Raw genomic sequence first — 17,076 nt, 5'->3', positions numbered from 1 at the left:
AATACACAAAAGAAAAAGGGTTGGGAAGAGAGGGGTTGGGCTGCCTATGCATTACACTTCAGGTTTTGCACAGTAACACCGCAAAATAAGTGCTTATCCTTTGTGAGTTTTAACTAATTAAAATATATTTGTATTTGCTGCTGAGACTGACAATTCATCCCTCAGGCATCCTCTGTATCAACTAGTCTAGTGCAAATACACCAGTCTTTGTTTGAAGCCATTTGTGTCTGTTCGTTCGTGGTCTCACTCCTGTTAATTCCTGAAGTCTAGGAAATGGCATCACCATCCCTGAAAGTGTTCAAAAATGTGAATGTGGCACTTGAGGACCTGGTTTAGTGGTGATCACAGTGGTGGTGCTGAGTTGATGGTTGGACTTTAATGAGCTCAAAGGTCTTTTCCAATCTTAACAGTTCCATGATTAAGGCAGGGATGGTATCAGTCCAGACCCGTGGGTGATGCTCCCACCTGGGTATACAGACATGGGAACTGGAGGGCTGAGCTTCCAAACTGAAATAGAAACAACCACAGAGCTTTAATGCAGCTCCTCACCCTGGAAAAAAGGCAGCAAGGAAGTCATTCCACTCATTCTCGGTGTCTTACTTAGCACCTACTTCAGACACTCCTGGCTGTATCCTACACATCCAGGTTGTATGCCGGCTGCATCTATAAGCAGGGCTTCTGGAGGGTTTGCACAGCTCTGCCGGGGCTACTCAGGGTCAGTTTAAGAGGCTCCTGCCTGCGGCAGCGCCCAGGGGAGAGGAGAGGTTGTTGTGGGCCTCAGGTGCTGTGGGCTGCGGCCCTGGACCCATCCAGGAAATCGCCGCAGCAATTCCAAGAATGCGAAGTCGAAGCAGGGCCCAAGATAAGACTCTGCACACAAAACAGCTTTTATCTGCCTCAAGGCTAGTCTTCTCCTGCTCCTCGGGCTCACTGGGCGCAGTTCACCGCCAGTGCTCCAGCCTTAGGAGCGTTTCTATCTCTTTGTCCTTCCCCAAATCTTTAGCTAATCATCCTGCAGAGTGCCTGGTTCCGTGCCTGCCTCCGGGCCCTTCTCCCCCCAGCTGCTGCCCCGGGCTGTCCGCTGCCAGCCCCGATCCGCCCCGTGCCGGGCGGGCCCGCGGTCCCACGGCCTCTTTCGCTTTCGATTCTCCCTGCGCGACAAGCCCTGGCTCAGCCCAGCCCAGCCCGGCCCAGCCCAGCCCGGCTTAACCTGGCACTCCTGGACGCGGCACCATCTCGGCACTGCTCGGCTCGGCTCAACCATGCCGCGGTTCAGCGTGGCGGAGGCCAGTCTCTGGGGCTGTCAATTCGTGCAGTTCCTGCAGGACACGGGGCGGGAGCAGGCGAGCCTGCGGGAAGCGCTGCGGACCATCTACAACCAGGAGTTCCGGGGCAGGTGAGAGCCCTCGGCCAGACCCGGGCGACATCGCCTGGGACAGACCCTGGCCAGCATCTCCCAATCCCCGGGCCAGCACCCCCGGTGCCTGGCCAGCATCACTGGTCCCCAGCAACATCACTGGGGTCACCAAGCTCGCCTGTCTCACCAAAGCCCTGCTGGGATCATCCCCAGCTCCATGGGCCCCCAGCAACTGCCTGGGGATGGCCTTGGACACCCACTGCCCACCATACTCCCCCCTCACCCTGCTGACACCAATCACACTGGCCCTTGTGCAATATCGCCGCAGTTAATCATTGCAAAGCCAGGGCTCCGTGCACTGGTGGGAGGAGGTACCTGGGGAGTCGTCGCTGCTGGGAGCACAGTGGCTGTGCCTTAGCAGAGCCACCACCTGTGCCAGCTGAGCTCCTGAGCACTGGCGTGGGCAGGGGCTGCATGGCTGTCAGGGCCAGGCAGTGATGCAGTGGGCCGGCTGGAATGGCTGTGGTATAGCTGGGACAGCACCGGCACAGCTGGAGCAGCCAGCAGGGATGTAAGGTTTGCACAGGCCAGTGGGAAGGCCAAGTCCTTCTTCCTCTCCTGGAGCAGCGGGCACCTCCTGAGAACCCCCTCACTGCAGCCTCAGTGTCCTGCTGCATCTTCCCGCTCGCCTCACCTCAGCTGCCTGTGCCCAGGGCAGCCGAGCTGCACTCTCCCACACAAACCCTCGTCTCCTCAGGACTGACGCAAAGACTCCCAATTTTTCCTCCATGTTGTACGCGCTGAAGACAACCCACCAGGTCCAGGTGCGGGGAGAGGTGGTGAAATTCAAGGTGAGTTCATGCTGGGGCAGTGCCCACTAGGACTGGCTCCTCAGGAGCCCCCTGCAGATTCCCAGGGTCACACTGATTCTGGCTGCTCCTTGCAGGTGAAGAGGTGTGTGGTGGTGGCAGACCAGTACCGGCGACCCAGGAGGAATGCTCAGACATCCGTGTCCACGTCTGCCTCAGGACAGCAGCTCAGCTCCACTCCACAAATGCCCCAGAGCTATGCCAAGCAGTGGTATGACCAGCAGCACCCCACCTTGGCATGTCCCTTGGATCCCCCACCCTGGCTGGGAAAGCCTGACCCTCTCTCCCCACAGGGCTGAGCTCATTCGTGGGAAGCACGGGGTAGAGATCACCTCCGACCATGACCAGGGCAATGGGAATATTCGCTTCCCAGTGGTGCCGGGGGAGCCCCGCACAGTCACTGTCCTGGTGCAGAACTGTGGGACCGGGGTGGTGACACTGCAGCGGTTCCAGCTGCGGCAGCAGGCACAGGAGCTCTCCTTCACCGATGAGCAAGGGGCAGTGCAGGGCCAGTCCCTGCTGCTACACCCAGGTAGGGTCCATCCCGTCCCCTGCCCCGTGCCCTGCCCTGCAGAGAGGATGCAGGACCCAGTCTCACCCCTTCACCCCGCAGGTGGGATGTACCCCATCCAGGTAAAGTGCCTCACCACCTGCAATGGGCACTTCAGTGCTGTGGTGTTCTTCGAGTTCACCAAGGAGCCAGACGAGTCCTTCAGCATCTCACGCTATGTCGCTGCCATTGCTGAGAGCCAGCTGGCCAAGGACCTGGGGCCCTCAGCACCTTTCCAGCCTTATGAGGCCAGCCTCCAGCGCCTTGTCACAGTCATCACCGAGGATGGCATCCCCCCTGACAGGTATGTGATGAGCTCACCTGCTGCCATCCTGAGCAGCGGGGCCCAGCTTGTTCTCCAGCCAGGACAAGGTTCAGCTCCTTGACTGCCTGGCACCACAGGACAGTGCTTCAGTGGGGCTGGGGACACCATGTAGTCCCTGAAGCACTACTGTCCCCTCCACCCAGCTCCCTGAAAAATGAACTGGAGAGGGAGATCCCTCTGGGCACCTACCAGTACCCAAAGAGCCTCAAGGACACAATCCTGCTCGGACCCAACACCAGTGTCAGCTCCAGCTGGGCTGCCATGCGGTGAGTGCTAAGGGCTGAGAGCAATGCTGAGGTATTCCTTGAGTGCCAAGCTGTCCCTGGGACACAATGACATTGCTGCTGCCCTCAGCTCGCTGCTGGAAGCACCTCTGCAGGCTGAGAACTACTACCAGAAATTCCAGCTGCTGCTGCACCTGGAGGAGATTCAGATGGAGGTGGACATCCGACGCTACGACATGCAGGATGTGACCATGGTGCAGGAGAGAGCACTGCTGGTTCTCAATGTGCGTGGGGGGCTGAGGGACGGGAGGGCTGCTGGCACAACACTGGCACTCCCAGAGTGCCTGGCATCACACTGGCCCTTTGGCACAGGTGCCTGGCGTGGCCGAGAACCGCCCGTCCCTGCTGAGAGGGGACCACCTGTTTGCCCACCTGAGCAGCGAGCGGGACCACTCCCCGCTCGTCCGCTACAAGGGCTACGTGCACAGCGTGGAACTGGAGAAGGTCAGGCTGGGCTTCTCCTCCAAGTGAGTGGTGTCTGGTCCCAGCAGCCTTTCTCAGAGGTGCCAAAGGCCAGGAGTGGGTTGGAAAGGGCCAGGAGGGCATGGGAGAGTGCCCCGTGCCCTGCTCACAGCATTCCTTCCCAGGCTGCAGAAGAAGTTTGTGAACAACCTGAAGTTCGATGTGACCTTCACCTTCAGCCGGCTGCCACTGCAGGTCCAGCACCGGGCTGCAGTCCTGGCCGTGCGCCGTGGCTTGCTCAGCCTCCTCTTCCCCTCTGCCTCCTGCCACAAGTCCCTCTTCTCAGGGCCCTTCCAGCCCCGGTGAGTCCCAGTTCTGCAGGGTGGGAGGGTCCGAGGGGTGAGGGGATGGAGGCGATGGGGCTCGGGCAGCGCAGCCTCGGCTCCCACAGGTGGTTTAACCGCAAGCTGGAGACCAACGAGGAGCAGTGCAAAGCTGTGACCCACATCGTGACGGGGGTGTCCCGGCCAGCCCCATACCTCATCTTTGGCCCCCCTGGCACTGGCAAGACAGTCACTATGGTGGAGGCCATCAAGCAGGTCAGTGGCTGGTGCCCAAATCCAGCCCTGAGCATTGCTGCCCATTCTCATCCATGGGGCTCAATGCTGTCACCTCTTCCTCCCACCCAGGTGTGGACATGCTTCAAGGATGCCCGTATCTTGGCCTGTGCCCCCTCCAACAGTGCTGCAGACCTGCTGTGCCAGTGCATCATCAAGGACATTGCCCCTCAGAACGTCTACAGGCTCATCGCCAGCTCCAGGAGCTACAGGGAAGTGCCCACTGATATCAGGGTAGGTCCTGCCCCTCCACCCTGAAATCCTGACAGCACATCTGGGCTGGCATCCCTCATGGGATAATGGGACCTCACCCAGTGCCTGTGCTCCAGCCCTGCTGCAACTGGGATGATGAGCAGAGCAGCTACGTGTACCCAAGCAAGGAGAGCCTGAGGCGCTACCGGATTATCATCACCACGCTGGTGACAGCAGGAAGGTCAGAGGAGCTGGGATTGTCCCCAGCATCCGTGGCAGGTGGACCCAGGGCTGCCTTGCAGCCAGGCTGTGAAGGCAGACCCTCTGGGCCTCAGAGGGAGGAGTTGGAGCAGGGCAGGCAGCAGTGGCGGAGATCTCTCCTTTGTGGGAGGATGAGGGTGAAGGGTAGGAGAGGAAGGATGGCCACGTGGGGCAGGATGCTGCGAACAGCCTCATTGCATCTCTCCTCCAGGCTGGTGTCAGCCAACTTCCCCCCTGGGTTTTTCTCCCACGTGTTCATCGACGAGTGTGGCCACGCGGTCGAGCCGGAGAGCGTCGTCGCCATCGCGGGTGAGCGGTGCCCGCCTGCTGCTCAAGGACCAGCTTCTCTGCATGGCCTGGGGTCCCTCCCGTTCCCTGCTGAGCCTTCCCTGTTCCCAGGGCTCCTGGCTCCCATGGATGAGAAGACCAACCCCAATGGAGGGCAGCTGGTGCTGGCAGGAGACCCCAAGCAGCTGGGCCCCGTCCTGACCTCACCACTGGCCATCCAGTATGGTCTGGGTGAGTAGGGACAGGAGTGGGAATGCTGCGGGCACCCCACGGGGCTGAGTGGCCTTGTGGGGAGCCACAGGATGTCACTGGGCACAGGCACCTCGCTGCTGGAGAGGCTGATGCTGCACAACCACTTGTACCAGAAGTCGAGTGGAGGATACGACCCCCAGTTCATCACCAAACTGCTCTGGAACTACAGGTGGGGACAGGGATAGTGCAGGAAGGGATCGAGCCAGGCAGGGGTTGGTGAGCATGGCACTCCAGGATCTGTCCCCCAGAGCCTCGGAGTGCCCCAGCTGGTGTGGCAGATGGGAGTGCACCTGCTGTCCTGGGTTCACAGTGCTTGAGAGGGTTCTGGACCCCTGTGGCACCTACCCTGGCATGGTCCTGCCTCTCCCAGGTCCCACGAGGCCATTCTCAGGATCCCCAACGAGCTCTTCTATGACAATGAGCTGAAGGTGTACAAGAGCGATGGGCTTGACATCCGGAATCTGTTTTGTACCTGGGAGGAGCTTCCCAAAAAAGTGAGGGGTGCAGGAGGGACTGACCCAGGGGGTTCCCGAGGCACAGGCAGAGCACAGCCCAATGTTCTCCATCCCCAGGGCTTCCCCATCATCTTCCATGGGGTTTGTGGGGAAGACCAGAGAGAGGCCAAGAGTCCCTCATTCTTCAACACGGCCGAAATTGAGGTCCTGGTCCATTACCTCAAGAAGCTGCTGCAGAGCCAGGGCCAGAGGAGCTGCCCCAGCGTGTCCCCCAAAGAGATCGGCATCATTTCTCCCTACAGGAAGCAGGTGAGGAGCACAGCTCTGCAGGCAGGGCATAGGCAGAGACCTCCCCAAGGGACAGGGAACTCTGGGATGGATGGGCAGCCCCAGGGCTGGCACAAGGAGGGCCCTGTGGTGGCTGGATTTTGCCACATGCTTCCAATCAGGTAGAGAAGATCCGGAAAGCCGTCACCTCCCTGGATCCCGATCTGCAGAACCTGCCGGACATCAGCCAGTTGAAGGTAGGTCCTGGGCACACCGTGCCACAGGAGGAAGGAGCCCTGACAGTCCCCACCCAGGGGTGCTCCTGGCCCCTCACCTGTTGTCCCTGCCCCAGGTGGGCTCTGTGGAAGAGTTCCAGGGCCAGGAGCGGCAGGTGATCCTCATCTCCACCGTGCGCAGCTGCAGCACGTACCTCCAGTTCGACCAGACCTTCAGGCTGGGCTTCCTCAAGAACCCCAAGGTACGCCCAGCCCCAGGCAGGCCCTTCTTCCTTGGCATCCCCTTCTTCCCTGTGGTTCCCACAGGCAGGTAGAGCTGCTCTGGGTGCTCACGTCACCAGAGCTGCCTGCACCCAGGTGGGGCTGCAGGACAATGAGAGGTGTTGCAGCCAGGTAAAGCCCCCTTGTTTGTCCTCTTCAGAGGCTTAACGTGGCCATCACCAGGGCCAAGGCTCTGTTGATCGTGGTGGGTAATCCAACCGTGCTCAGCAAGGACAACCACTGGCTCAGGTGAGCTGCTCTGTGCTCCTGGCCCTGCCACTGGCAGTGCTCACCAGCACCTGCCCTTTCCTGCTGCCAGCACGTGGTGCCTGGCCATGCCACTGCCACGGAGCAGTGAGGCCAGTGCCACCTCGTGCCCACACTCCCCTCCCTCTGCACCTGCAGGTTCCTCAGGTACTGCAAGGAACAGGGTGGCTACACCGGATACCCCTACGAGGATGAGAGCACAGCTGAGGACAGACTGGCCCACGACCTGCACACGCTGCAGCTCAGTGTTTAGTACCCAGGTGAGCAGAGCTGGGCACTGCCAGTGGGGCCCTGACAGCAGCAGGGTTACATGCCAGCACCCTGGGGCAGCAGCATGGCCAGGGTGACAGCTGGGGCACTGGGTGGCTTCTCCTGCCCCAAATGCAACAGGACTTAAATCAGATTTTTGCTTAGCACCTGCATGTCTCCATCTCAAAGTCAGGAGCCAGCTCTGCCATGAGGTTTCTCTGCAGGAGATGCACCTGGGAAGGGAGGAGAAGCCCCATGAAGGTGCATCCCCCTCAGCCTGTCCCAAACCTGCAGCAGCTCCTGCTTTTTCTGTCTCAGTCCCGGGGTGCTCCATGCATCCCTGTGGAGATGGGGCTGAACCCACCAGACCAGAAGGTGTTGCCAGCTTTTGCTGCCAGCCACGAAGCTCATGCCAGCATCAGACTGGGACAACTCTCCATTTTAATCCTTTTTTTACATGGCTGTGGCAGAACTATTCTCTATGACTGGTCTCACCATTCAGTGAAAGGCTTAAGCCTGGAGGCTCTGGCCTCCAAAGAGCATCACTGGGTGCACAGGGGAGCTCACTGCTGCTGTGATGAGTGACTGGGGAAGGCAGGGACCTGGTCTGGGACAGTTTGGCTCAGCTCTGCACTGGGCACCTGCCTGGCCTGAGCGCTGGCATGACTGTGCAGGCACTCTATTTCCCTTGAATAAATGTTTAAAGAAAAGCAGTGTATTGTTGAGTCCTAGGTGGGCCTTGCTTACACAGATGGGGCTTCAGAGCAGCATCAGGCTCACTGCAGCCCTGCCCTGACCTGCTCCAGAGGAAGGATGGCTCCAGCAGTGATGGCAGTACCCATCACCCAGGGACTGGGTACAGCTGGGAAGCTCCTGCCTGGTCCTTCCCACGTATTCTGCTTCCTGGCTCCTTTGCAAGTACAGACTAGTGAGCCCTGATCCTCCACCAGCAGCTAAAGCAACAGGGGCTGGGGGCCAGGCAAGTCCCCCCCTGCAGCACACGGCCCTGAGCCCAGGCAGGAGCCTGGAGCACTGAGAGGCACAAAGGAGAGCCAGAAGAACAGCACACACGCAGAGTTACAATTACTAAAATACCAGTTTGCATTTATTCTCCCAATTATGCAGTGGGTTTAGTGCTGCCAAGCCCACGGCCGAGGCAGACTCCACGGCGGCGATGCCGGCAGAGCTGGGCACGCGTCCCGGGAGGAGAGCTGGCAGCAGCTGAGCCCAGCTCTGCTCAGACAGGGCTGAAACTGCCCGGGCAAGTCTGCAACACTGCTGTGTGCTGCCTGCACGGCCACAGCACACCCAGGGCCTGGCACACCCCCCACATGAGCTGCGACCCGCACCTCCTGCTCCTGTGGCACTGCCCAGAGCTGGGGAAAGAGAGGGAACCCCGCAGCAATGCCCGTGGGAAAGGCAAAACCGGGGAGCTCAGTACAAAACGGGGCGACGCGGGGAGCAACACAAGCACCGGCCCACGGAGAGCAGCAGGTGCTGAAGGCACTGGCCCCTCATGGCCCTGGAATGTCGCAGGGACACCCTGTGAGCCTGGGTGGCAGCTCTGGTGCAAAGGGCTCGGGGCAGGTGGTGGCACCACGAGGTGCTGCTGGGGCTGTGTGCCAGCAGTGCCCCCGGCAGGGGCTGCTCACAGCAGCGGGCAGCCTCTGCGCTTCTTGTTCTTGCGCACCTGCAGGCCAGCCCGGGTGGCCATCTCAAACACCTCCCGCACCCCTTCCTTCGTCTTGGCCGAGCACTCGAGGTAGCCAAAGGCGTTGATCCTGTTGGCCATGTCCCTCCCCTCCTCTGGCTTCACCGGCTCCTAGGAAGCAGTAAAAACAGGATTTAAAAACATTGCCAGAACACAACAGCAACTGCCCTTAGGGCATGCAGCCCTTCCAGCCAGGATCTGGTGTGGCTTGCTGGCTGGGGGACCCGGGGCTGTCCCCACCTGCTTCATCTTGGCCAGCTCCCGGCGCGTGTGCTCGTCGTTGCGCAGGTCCTTCTTGTTCCCCACCAGGATGATGGGCACGTTGGGGCAGAAGTGCTTCACCTCAGGCGTCCACTTCTCAGGGATGTTCTCTACAACAGGCACACGTGGAATCCTATGAGCCGAGGGGCTGCTGCCCCACAGCCTCCTCACAGAAACCAGCCCCAAGCTTTTCCTGTCGCAGCAGGGAGAGCTCACCCCACAGAGCCCCCCTCTCCCACCACCTCTGCCCAGTCAGCAAGCTGCCAGCATTTCCCTGAAGGGCACACAAGGTCGGGGCATGAAGGGAAGGCTCTGGCATCCTCCAGGGGCAGCTTGGGGGCTTCCCAGACCCCAGGGGGTTCAGTAGCAGCACTGAGTCCTGTGGGACCCCCAGGTCCTACCGAGGCTATCTGGGCTGTCGATGGAGAAGCACATGAGGATGACGTCTGTGTCTGGGTACGAGAGGGGCCGCAGCCTGTCATAGTCCTCCTGTCCTGCCGTGTCCCACAGCGCCAGCTCAACCTGAGAGGGGACAAGGACATGGCTCAACGGCTCTGCAGGCCACGAGTGACAGATTTATCTTCCTCACGTAGAGCTGGGCTCTTCCTCAAACTGGGACAGGCTCAGGGTGACCCAGAAATGCCGGAGCCACGGGCTCCCCTGTGCGCTGCAGGTGCATCCAAGCACACAGAGCAATCCCAGCAGCAGCACTGGGCAGTGGCACTGCCAGCACGGGACACGGAGCAAGAGGACAGGAATGGCAACGGCCCTTACCTGCTTGCCATCCACCTCTATGTCAGCAATGTAGTTCTCAAACACCGTGGGCACGTAGACCTCGGGGAACTGGTCTTTGCTGAACACGATCAGCAGACATGTCTTCCCACAGGCACCATCTCCCACGATCACCAGCTTCTTCCTGATGGCTGCCATCGCTGGGGAGACACGAGCAGGTGGGCAGGACAGAGCAGCACGGGCACTTCATGCTCCTGGCCCCCAAATTCCTGTGGACACAGCCTGGGAGATTCCAGACACAAGCACCTGGGCACATCCCACTGAGAGCTGCCAGTGACTGACAGGACAGAAGGTCCCAGCCCTCTGCCAGACACCCCTCCAGCTCATGGGCACCACAAGAACTGGCCTGACTGGAACCTTTTACACCCAGCACTGCTGCTGTGGCTGGGAGAGCCATCCCAGCTGGGGTCAGGGCTGGTGGCTGCACACAGGGACCTTGTGGGAGGTGACAAACCACTCTGCCTTCCCCAGACATCCAACCCTCCCTGGTTTTGCTGTGCTACCACCCAGGTAAGCAGGATTTTAGACAGTCTCAGAGTTCCACACACATGCTGGGTTTATTTTAAATTATAAATTCTTCAGGGCAGAAACTGTGCTTCGGATTTCACCCCAGCATGCTCACCAGACCCTAAATAATCTGATCAGCAGCTGGAACACACCAAGCCAAGCTCCTGGAGGTCTGGGCAAGCAGGACCTCTGTGCCTGGCACTGGGCTGGCCCCATCCCAGCCTGTCTGGAAAAGGAGCCCTTGGCATGGAGCCGAGAGAGCCGACGCTGGCACTGGCAGCGGGAGAAGCTGCCAGTCATCCCTCAGCAAACAGAGCTGAAACCCCACACAAAGCAGGCAGCTTTCTGCCCCACGGGAAAAGGACGCAGTTCTGCAAGGAAAGCTATGCCTCTGCATCCCTCACTTTCAAAAGGAGTTTACAGCTGAGCCTGGGAACCAGCCAGGACAATGCCACAAAATGCCTGGCACAGCATCTGAATGAGGCATGAGAAAATCAGCCCTAGTGGGATCACATCCCTCCCCAACCGTGTGACCAAACTCTCTTTTCCATGCCCAGATTCCCAGCCCAAAGAGCCTGTCCTACTCCTCACACACCTTCAGCACATCACCAGCTCCCTGTCCCCGCAGGGATCCTGGGAATGACACAGGTTGACATGTCAGGGGTTAACCCCTGAAAATTCACACTGCTCTGGGGGAAATTACAGGTGACCAAGAAACCTCTCCTGGAGGCAGGGATGTAACACGCTTTCCCCCTCAGCCCTATCCCTCTCCAAACCCTCTGCCCAGGCAGCAGGGTGGGAAGGAGCCATTCATGCTGGGAGCACACAGCTCCCAGGAAAGAACCCCGTGGGAAGGACACACACACACATCAATGTTGAGGCACTGAGCTGCAAGCCCTGGGAGTGGATCATACTGGGATCACTCCAGGATCACTGGGATCACCTTGGGAAGGCCAGAACATCACAAGCCTGGCCTTTAACCAGGGCTCTCATACTGAGCCTTAACAAAGGCCAGGACTTGTCCCTGCCCCAGTGATCCCACCCTCACCCTGTGCCAACAGAAGAGGGAGGAAAAGGGTAAAGCAGGAGTCTGGCTGCATCATAACTAGCTGCAAGTGAAGGATTAAGAATGAGCCTGAATGGCTGCCTGGCATTCCACAGGCAGGCTGCAGACCTGCTTGTCTCACCCATGTGCCTGGCAGGTCACCCCTGTCACACAAAGCCCAGGGAACCACCCCAGTTTCACAACTCACACTGTCCAATGGTTTGGGCAAAAGACAGAGAGTTTTCACCCATCCCCAGACCAGACCCAGCTGCAGCCATGGATCTTTGTAGGTTCCAAGCATTCTGGCTCACAAACTGAGGCAGGAATGGTTCATGGCTGCTGAGTGCTCTGGAGCTGTTATTAAAAATAGAAAGCTGGCACTTGTAAGGTGAGAAGAGTGAGAATCAAGGGCTGCATCCAGGAGATGGGACATTCCTCAGCTGGGATCCTTGGTGTCAGCACACCTCCCAGAGGAACAGCAGGAAGTGAGACCTTCCCAGTCTACAGGAAGGTGAGCACATTTGTGCAACACTGAAGTCAGGGAAGAACAGAAAAAGGTGTGCCAAAGGGTCCCTTTAGGAACCAGGGGCACTTTTTCAGGGAGGCAAGTACTGAGCATGGGGGGGAACAGCTCCTGTCCCTATTCCTCATGCCCTGCTGCTCCTGCCTGCCCAGCTGGGCCAGGCAAACCCACAGTCCCACAGAATCATTAAGGCTGGAAAAGACCTCCAAGATGTACAAGTGCAACCCTTGTTGCAAACCATCCTTGTCTGACCAAAGGCTCGTCCTCTCTCCAGCAGCATGTCCACAGCAAAGAAAACAGAGAGCTCAGGGAGAAAAAAGCCTGTTCACTTGGACACAAACTTCTCTGCCCACAGCAAAGCATGATATGCTGCTTTGTGACTCCCTATCTCCAAGAGGAAAGGCAGTTTGGGCCGTGCCAATATCTGACCCACAGCACAGGCAGCTGAACTCTTCTGCAGCGTGGGGAGCAGGAGATGCCCAAGGACACAAACAGCCAGATGGACACCAGGATCTGTCTGTGCCCAGCGTGCAGGCACTGGATTGGAACCAAAGCCAGCCAGAGTGGCACTGCTCCTGCCCCAGTGCTGCCCTGAGAGGGGGCAGCAGCTGCCCAAGCTGAGCACAGCCCCACAGCCAGGGCTCCTTCCCACGGCTCCGGAGCCCTGCCTGGCACGGTGCCCAGCGGTGACTCAGAGGGCAGAGGCACTGTCCCCACCCAAAATCTCAGCACAATTCATTCCATTACTCAGGAGAGCCATCCAGAAATAGCCCATTACTAATCCAGAGCTGGTGTGCAAGGGCGAGCAGGGCAAGGAGGCTGGAAGAGCTGTGAGCCTGAGGGGTCGGCTGGGTGCCCCAGTCCTGCCCTGGACCCAGCAGCTGGCACAGCACCAGGACTGGATGCCAGCAGCTCTCAGATCCAGGAGAGATGAGCTTCTTTGCCAGGCGATGCTCTTGTTGCTCCGCAGGATGAGGCCAGACCCTGGGATGAGGATTCTGTTTGCACTGTTGCCAGATTATGAGCAGATAGAAAGAGTGGAAAACATGAAGACAATTTCATGAAGACAAACAGGACAATCCCAAGTACAAATGCAGAAGAATTAAGAGGGAGCAGCCATGAGAGGAAGGACTTGGGGGTGCTGGTGGATGGGAAGCTCAACATGACACTGCAGCATTCACTGGCAGCCCAGAAACGCCCCCATGTGCAGGGCTGATCCCCCAGCGTGGGCAGGGGGGAACTCTGCCCCTCTGCCCCACTCAGGTGAGACCCCACCTGCAGAGCTGGGGCCCCCAACACAGGGAGAACACAGAGCTGCTGGAGTGAGGCCATGGAGCTGGAGCCCCTCTGCTCTGGAGCCAGCCTGGGAGAGCTGGGGCTGTTCAGACTGGAGAAGAGAAGGCTCTGGGGAGACCTCAGACCCACTTCCAGAAGAAATTATTCCCTGAGAGGATGGTGAGGCCCTGGTACAGGCTGTCCAGAGCAGCTGTGGCTGCCCAGTCTTTGGAAGTGTCCAAGGCCAGGTTGGCTGGGGCTTGGAGCAGCCTGGGACAGTGGAAGGTGTCCCTGCCATGGCAGGGGGTGAAACAAGAGCTTTCCCAAACCATTCTGGGATTCTGTGATAATCTGAGGACAGCCTTACTACAACTGCCATCAGGCCAAATGACTGAAAGCAAACAGTCATCCACAACAGACATGGAAACTGAGATTTTAAATCTGTGAAGGGCCAAGCACCCCAAAATACAGCCAGCACTGGCCAACCACACTGGCAATCCCCACTGGCACCTCCTGGGTGTGAGCAGCACTTGCAGGGCCCCGCTGGAGATGCCTCCTGCTCATCCATGGAGAAAACAAACGGGAGCAGCAGCTGTGTGCCAGCACTTCCCACTGCCAACCCCCACAGGGCTCCCGTGCCCACCCCTGCACCTGCTGCTGCAGCCAGGCTGGGCCCCCTGGGGACAGCTGTGGGTTTAATCTGTGCCACCACTGCCAGCACCAGCCAAATCCTCAGCAGCCGTCTCCTTCAGCTCACCAAAAAGCTGCAACATGACCCCAGACTGCTCTGATCTACTTTGCAAGCAATTATTCTAAAGCCATCACCATAAAATCAGCCAGGCTCCAGGGCAGCCCTTGTGTTGCTGGTCTCTCCCAGCTTTGTGCCTCAAAATGTGCAGTTCCTGCTGAGCAGGATACAGGGAATTCCTCTGGCAGCAGGATGTGTCCATCACCCAGTGTCTGCTATGGGGACTCAGGAACAGCAGAGAAAGATGTTAATGCTTTGAAGGCTCCAACCAGGGACAGAAATCTTTCAATGAACCTCCTTGGCCAGACTCGACTTCCTAGAGGTAACAGAGGGGTTTTGTTCTAAAGCAGAAATTCCCAAGCACTGCTGACAGCCCCGCCCTGGCCAGACCGGTCACACCAGGGATCACAGCCCTGGCCAGAGGCACAGCTCTGAACTCTGGGCAGGGCTGGGGGGAGAGAGCTGTGCTGGGAGCAGCCCCTTGGCAGGGACACCCCCACAGGGACACCCCCAGGGCTGTGGGGCAGTCCCACTGCAGAAATGGTTTCAGCAGTTTGGACTCACTGGTACAATGATAAAAGAAATAAACTTCCAAATTAAAGCCCCACAGGAATGCCCACAGTGGGGAACTTCATTTGCTGAGACTCCTAAGCCATGGCCAAGGCAGTACAGGACGAGGGTCCCAGCCACAGCTGCAAGCACCAGAGGCACTCTGACTACAGAATCACAGAATCATTAAGGTTGAAAGGCAGAAAAAAATTCCAAAAAGGGCTGGAAGCAAACAGTGATGCTAAGGGGAAGTGCAATGGGCAGGGCAGAGCATGGGCTCCTGGATATAGATCCAAACAAGTGATTGTCAAAACGGGAGCTCGAGCTCAACCCAGTGCTCAAGTTTGGACCTTACCCATTTTTTTTGACACATTCTCTGGGCACAGCCAGGCAGGCTGGGCTTAACACACACTCCAGTGGCAAAGGGCAACTGTCCAGACCCAGACCCGGAGCAGAGTGTCCAGGCTGGTTCATTTTCACTGCTAAATCCCACAAAAAACATGCACAAGCAAAACAGAGAAAGGAACTTGGAACAGAAGAATTTGAAAGCCTAAACAAAGCTCAAACCACAAGTGCTTGAGCACTGAGGGAAAAGCTGCCTGCCCTTACCTCCTTTTCCAAAGGACATCATGCCATGTTCTTATTTTACCTCCTGCAGCAGTGACAGCCTTCCCAGCCTCACGGTAGCCCAGTGTCTTGCTGAAAGCTCCAAATAACACGCCACAATCTCAGCAGATGCCTGAACTTGGGCAACGCCTGCCTGCCCCAGCGCCGATCAACGTTTGCTAATACAACTCCTTACTTTTCATGTCAATACGCTTCTCCAGTGCAAACAGCAAGGTGGGAGCTGAGCCTGGGTAAACGCTCCTGATAACCTGTTGGAAGACAGTGACTTGGCTTATTTTCCACTTACACGTTTCCCTGGAGCAGCTGTAGCTGTCAGGAGCCTGGATGCAAGGGAAAGTCCACAAAATCTCATGCAGTCTCTACCTGAGCTGAGAAGGAAGAGCTGGACTTAAACTGAAACTGTTTGGACTCCAAAAGCACTTGGCAAAATAGAAACAAAATGCAACTGGTCCCCATGACACATAGCCAGCCAATCCTCCAGCTGGAGTCTCCAGTTTCCCCGGGAACCCTGTGCCAGGGATGTCAGCCTGGGGGGCTCAGCCAGGCCCCTGCTCCCAGCCCCCAGGAGGATGCAGCCCAGGGGTCTCACTCCCGTTCTCCCGGGGCTGTTGAGGGGCTGGGCTGGGTTGAGGGAGGCTGGCGGCCACCGGGAGCCCTGGCTGCCAGACTGCTAGCACTGGAAAAGGCCACGCAGTCATGCTTTTGGAATGCTCCCCTGCTCCTAAGACATTACACAATTATTTCCCCTCCCCACAAACCCCCCTAATACAAATGTTTAAGAATGAGCTCAGCAGCAAGGAAAGGGAACTTTTTTCCCTCTTTTTGAAGAAAACACAGAGTGGCCACTCCACGGGCAAGGCTGTACATGGGGACCCTGCTGGGGTGGGAGTTGTGGGGAGGGATGTGGGATGGGGCAGCAGCTGCCAGGCTCTCACCCCGGGTCAGACACTGCCTGGGAGACAACTGCAAGCTGGAACCCACAGCCCAAGGCCACCCTCGGGGAATGACAACCTGCACTGACTGAGGCGCAGCTGACCCATCCCTCACCACACCCAGGGACCCCCACCCCACCCTGGGCACACCCACCCCACCCTGTCCCCCTGCCCCATTGCCCCACCCCTGCACTGACCCCCTCTCTGAGCCCACACCTTACCAGAACCGGTGGCCCCACATCCCACTGGTAACCCCAGATCTCAATCCCTCCAAACCCTACGAGTAAACCCCGATCCCCGTTCCCGCAGGCCCCAGCGGTAACCACAGAGCCCTGCTTCTCCAGCGACTCAGACCCCACCTCAACCGGTAACAACGCAGACCTCCGTTCCCCCAGACCCCCGCTCCGGCCCCACTCCTTACCAGCACCCCGCACCCCACCAGTGTCCCCCCTCCCCAGCTGCCCCTTCCCCAGCCCCGAGCCCCCAGCAGCGCCCCGGCCGCGCTCGGCTCCCCCAGCCCCCGCACCTCTCTCCGCCGCTGCCCCGTCCCGCTCCGGCCCCGCTCCGCTCCCGGCCGCGCCGCGCGGCTCCGGGCACCGCCCCGGCCGGGGCCGCCCGCCGAGGGCGGAGCGGAGGAGCGGGGCCGAGCCGAGCCGAGCGGGGCCGAGCCGAGCCGTGCGGGGCCGTGCGGGGCTGTGCCGAGCCGTGCGGGGCTGTGCCGAGCCGTGCGGGGCCGTGCCGAGCCGTGCGGGGCCGAGCCGAGCCGAGCCCTTTCCAGCGCTGCCCCCGCCCGGCTCCGGCACACTCGCAGCCCCCCGGTGTTTCCCCCGGAGCCCGGGGGCGTTTTACCGGTTCGGGTTCCCGGGGCCAAGTGGGGAGGGGGCGAGCCCAGCTGCCGGAGGGGCTGAGCTGCTGCCCTCAGCCCCCCGTGCCAGGTAAGGCCGGCAGCAAAGCCCGCTGCCCGCTGCGACAGA

General features: G+C 59.2%; 2 protein-coding genes across 6 annotated transcripts; one reads left to right on the top strand and one right to left on the bottom strand.

The window, feature by feature from the left end:
• Positions 1-1,133: 1,133 nt before the first annotated feature.
• MOV10 (Mov10 RNA helicase) lies at positions 1,134-7,842 on the top strand. 3 transcript variants are annotated; one of them, XM_059867484.1, is made up of 22 exons: positions 1,134-1,396; positions 2,115-2,208; positions 2,304-2,437; positions 2,520-2,758; positions 2,840-3,080; positions 3,245-3,367; positions 3,456-3,609; positions 3,698-3,852; positions 3,973-4,149; positions 4,239-4,386; positions 4,477-4,638; positions 4,734-4,837; positions 5,069-5,166; positions 5,257-5,376; positions 5,464-5,566; positions 5,768-5,891; positions 5,970-6,161; positions 6,302-6,376; positions 6,472-6,597; positions 6,777-6,865; positions 7,022-7,143; positions 7,357-7,842. In XM_059867484.1, the coding sequence occupies exons 1-21, from the start codon at positions 1,263-1,265 to the stop codon at positions 7,134-7,136; spliced, it is 2,907 nt and encodes a 968-aa protein (XP_059723467.1). In that variant the 5' UTR covers positions 1,134-1,262; the 3' UTR covers positions 7,137-7,143; positions 7,357-7,842. The 3 variants fall into 3 exon arrangements, with proteins under 3 accessions (XP_059723467.1, XP_059723468.1, XP_059723469.1); XM_059867485.1 differs by having other exon boundaries at positions 7,322-7,842; XM_059867486.1 differs by having other exon boundaries at positions 7,298-7,842.
• Positions 7,843-8,209: 367 nt separating this feature from the next.
• On the bottom strand, positions 8,210-16,719 carry RHOC (ras homolog family member C). Of its 3 annotated transcripts, none has more exons than XM_059867489.1 (6): positions 16,629-16,719; positions 15,153-15,418; positions 9,879-10,105; positions 9,506-9,626; positions 9,084-9,214; positions 8,210-8,954 (listed from the first exon to the last, which is right to left on the bottom strand). In XM_059867489.1, exons 3-6 carry the CDS (start codon positions 10,032-10,034, stop codon positions 8,781-8,783), a joined length of 582 nt encoding a protein of 193 aa, XP_059723472.1. In that variant the 5' UTR covers positions 10,035-10,105; positions 15,153-15,418; positions 16,629-16,719; the 3' UTR covers positions 8,210-8,780. The 3 variants fall into 3 exon arrangements, with proteins under 3 accessions (XP_059723472.1, XP_059723470.1, XP_059723471.1); XM_059867487.1 differs by having other exon boundaries at positions 9,879-10,036; XM_059867488.1 differs by having other exon boundaries at positions 9,879-10,036; positions 15,346-15,418; positions 16,629-16,713.
• Positions 16,720-17,076: the final 357 nt, after the last annotated feature.

The sequence above is a fragment of the Haemorhous mexicanus genome, chromosome 25 (genome assembly GCF_027477595.1).
Source record: "Haemorhous mexicanus isolate bHaeMex1 chromosome 25, bHaeMex1.pri, whole genome shotgun sequence".
Classification (NCBI taxonomy): Eukaryota; Metazoa; Chordata; class Aves; order Passeriformes; family Fringillidae; genus Haemorhous; species Haemorhous mexicanus.
The sequence above is the reverse complement of the archived record's forward strand: the minus strand, read 5'-3'. Positions and strand labels throughout refer to the sequence as shown.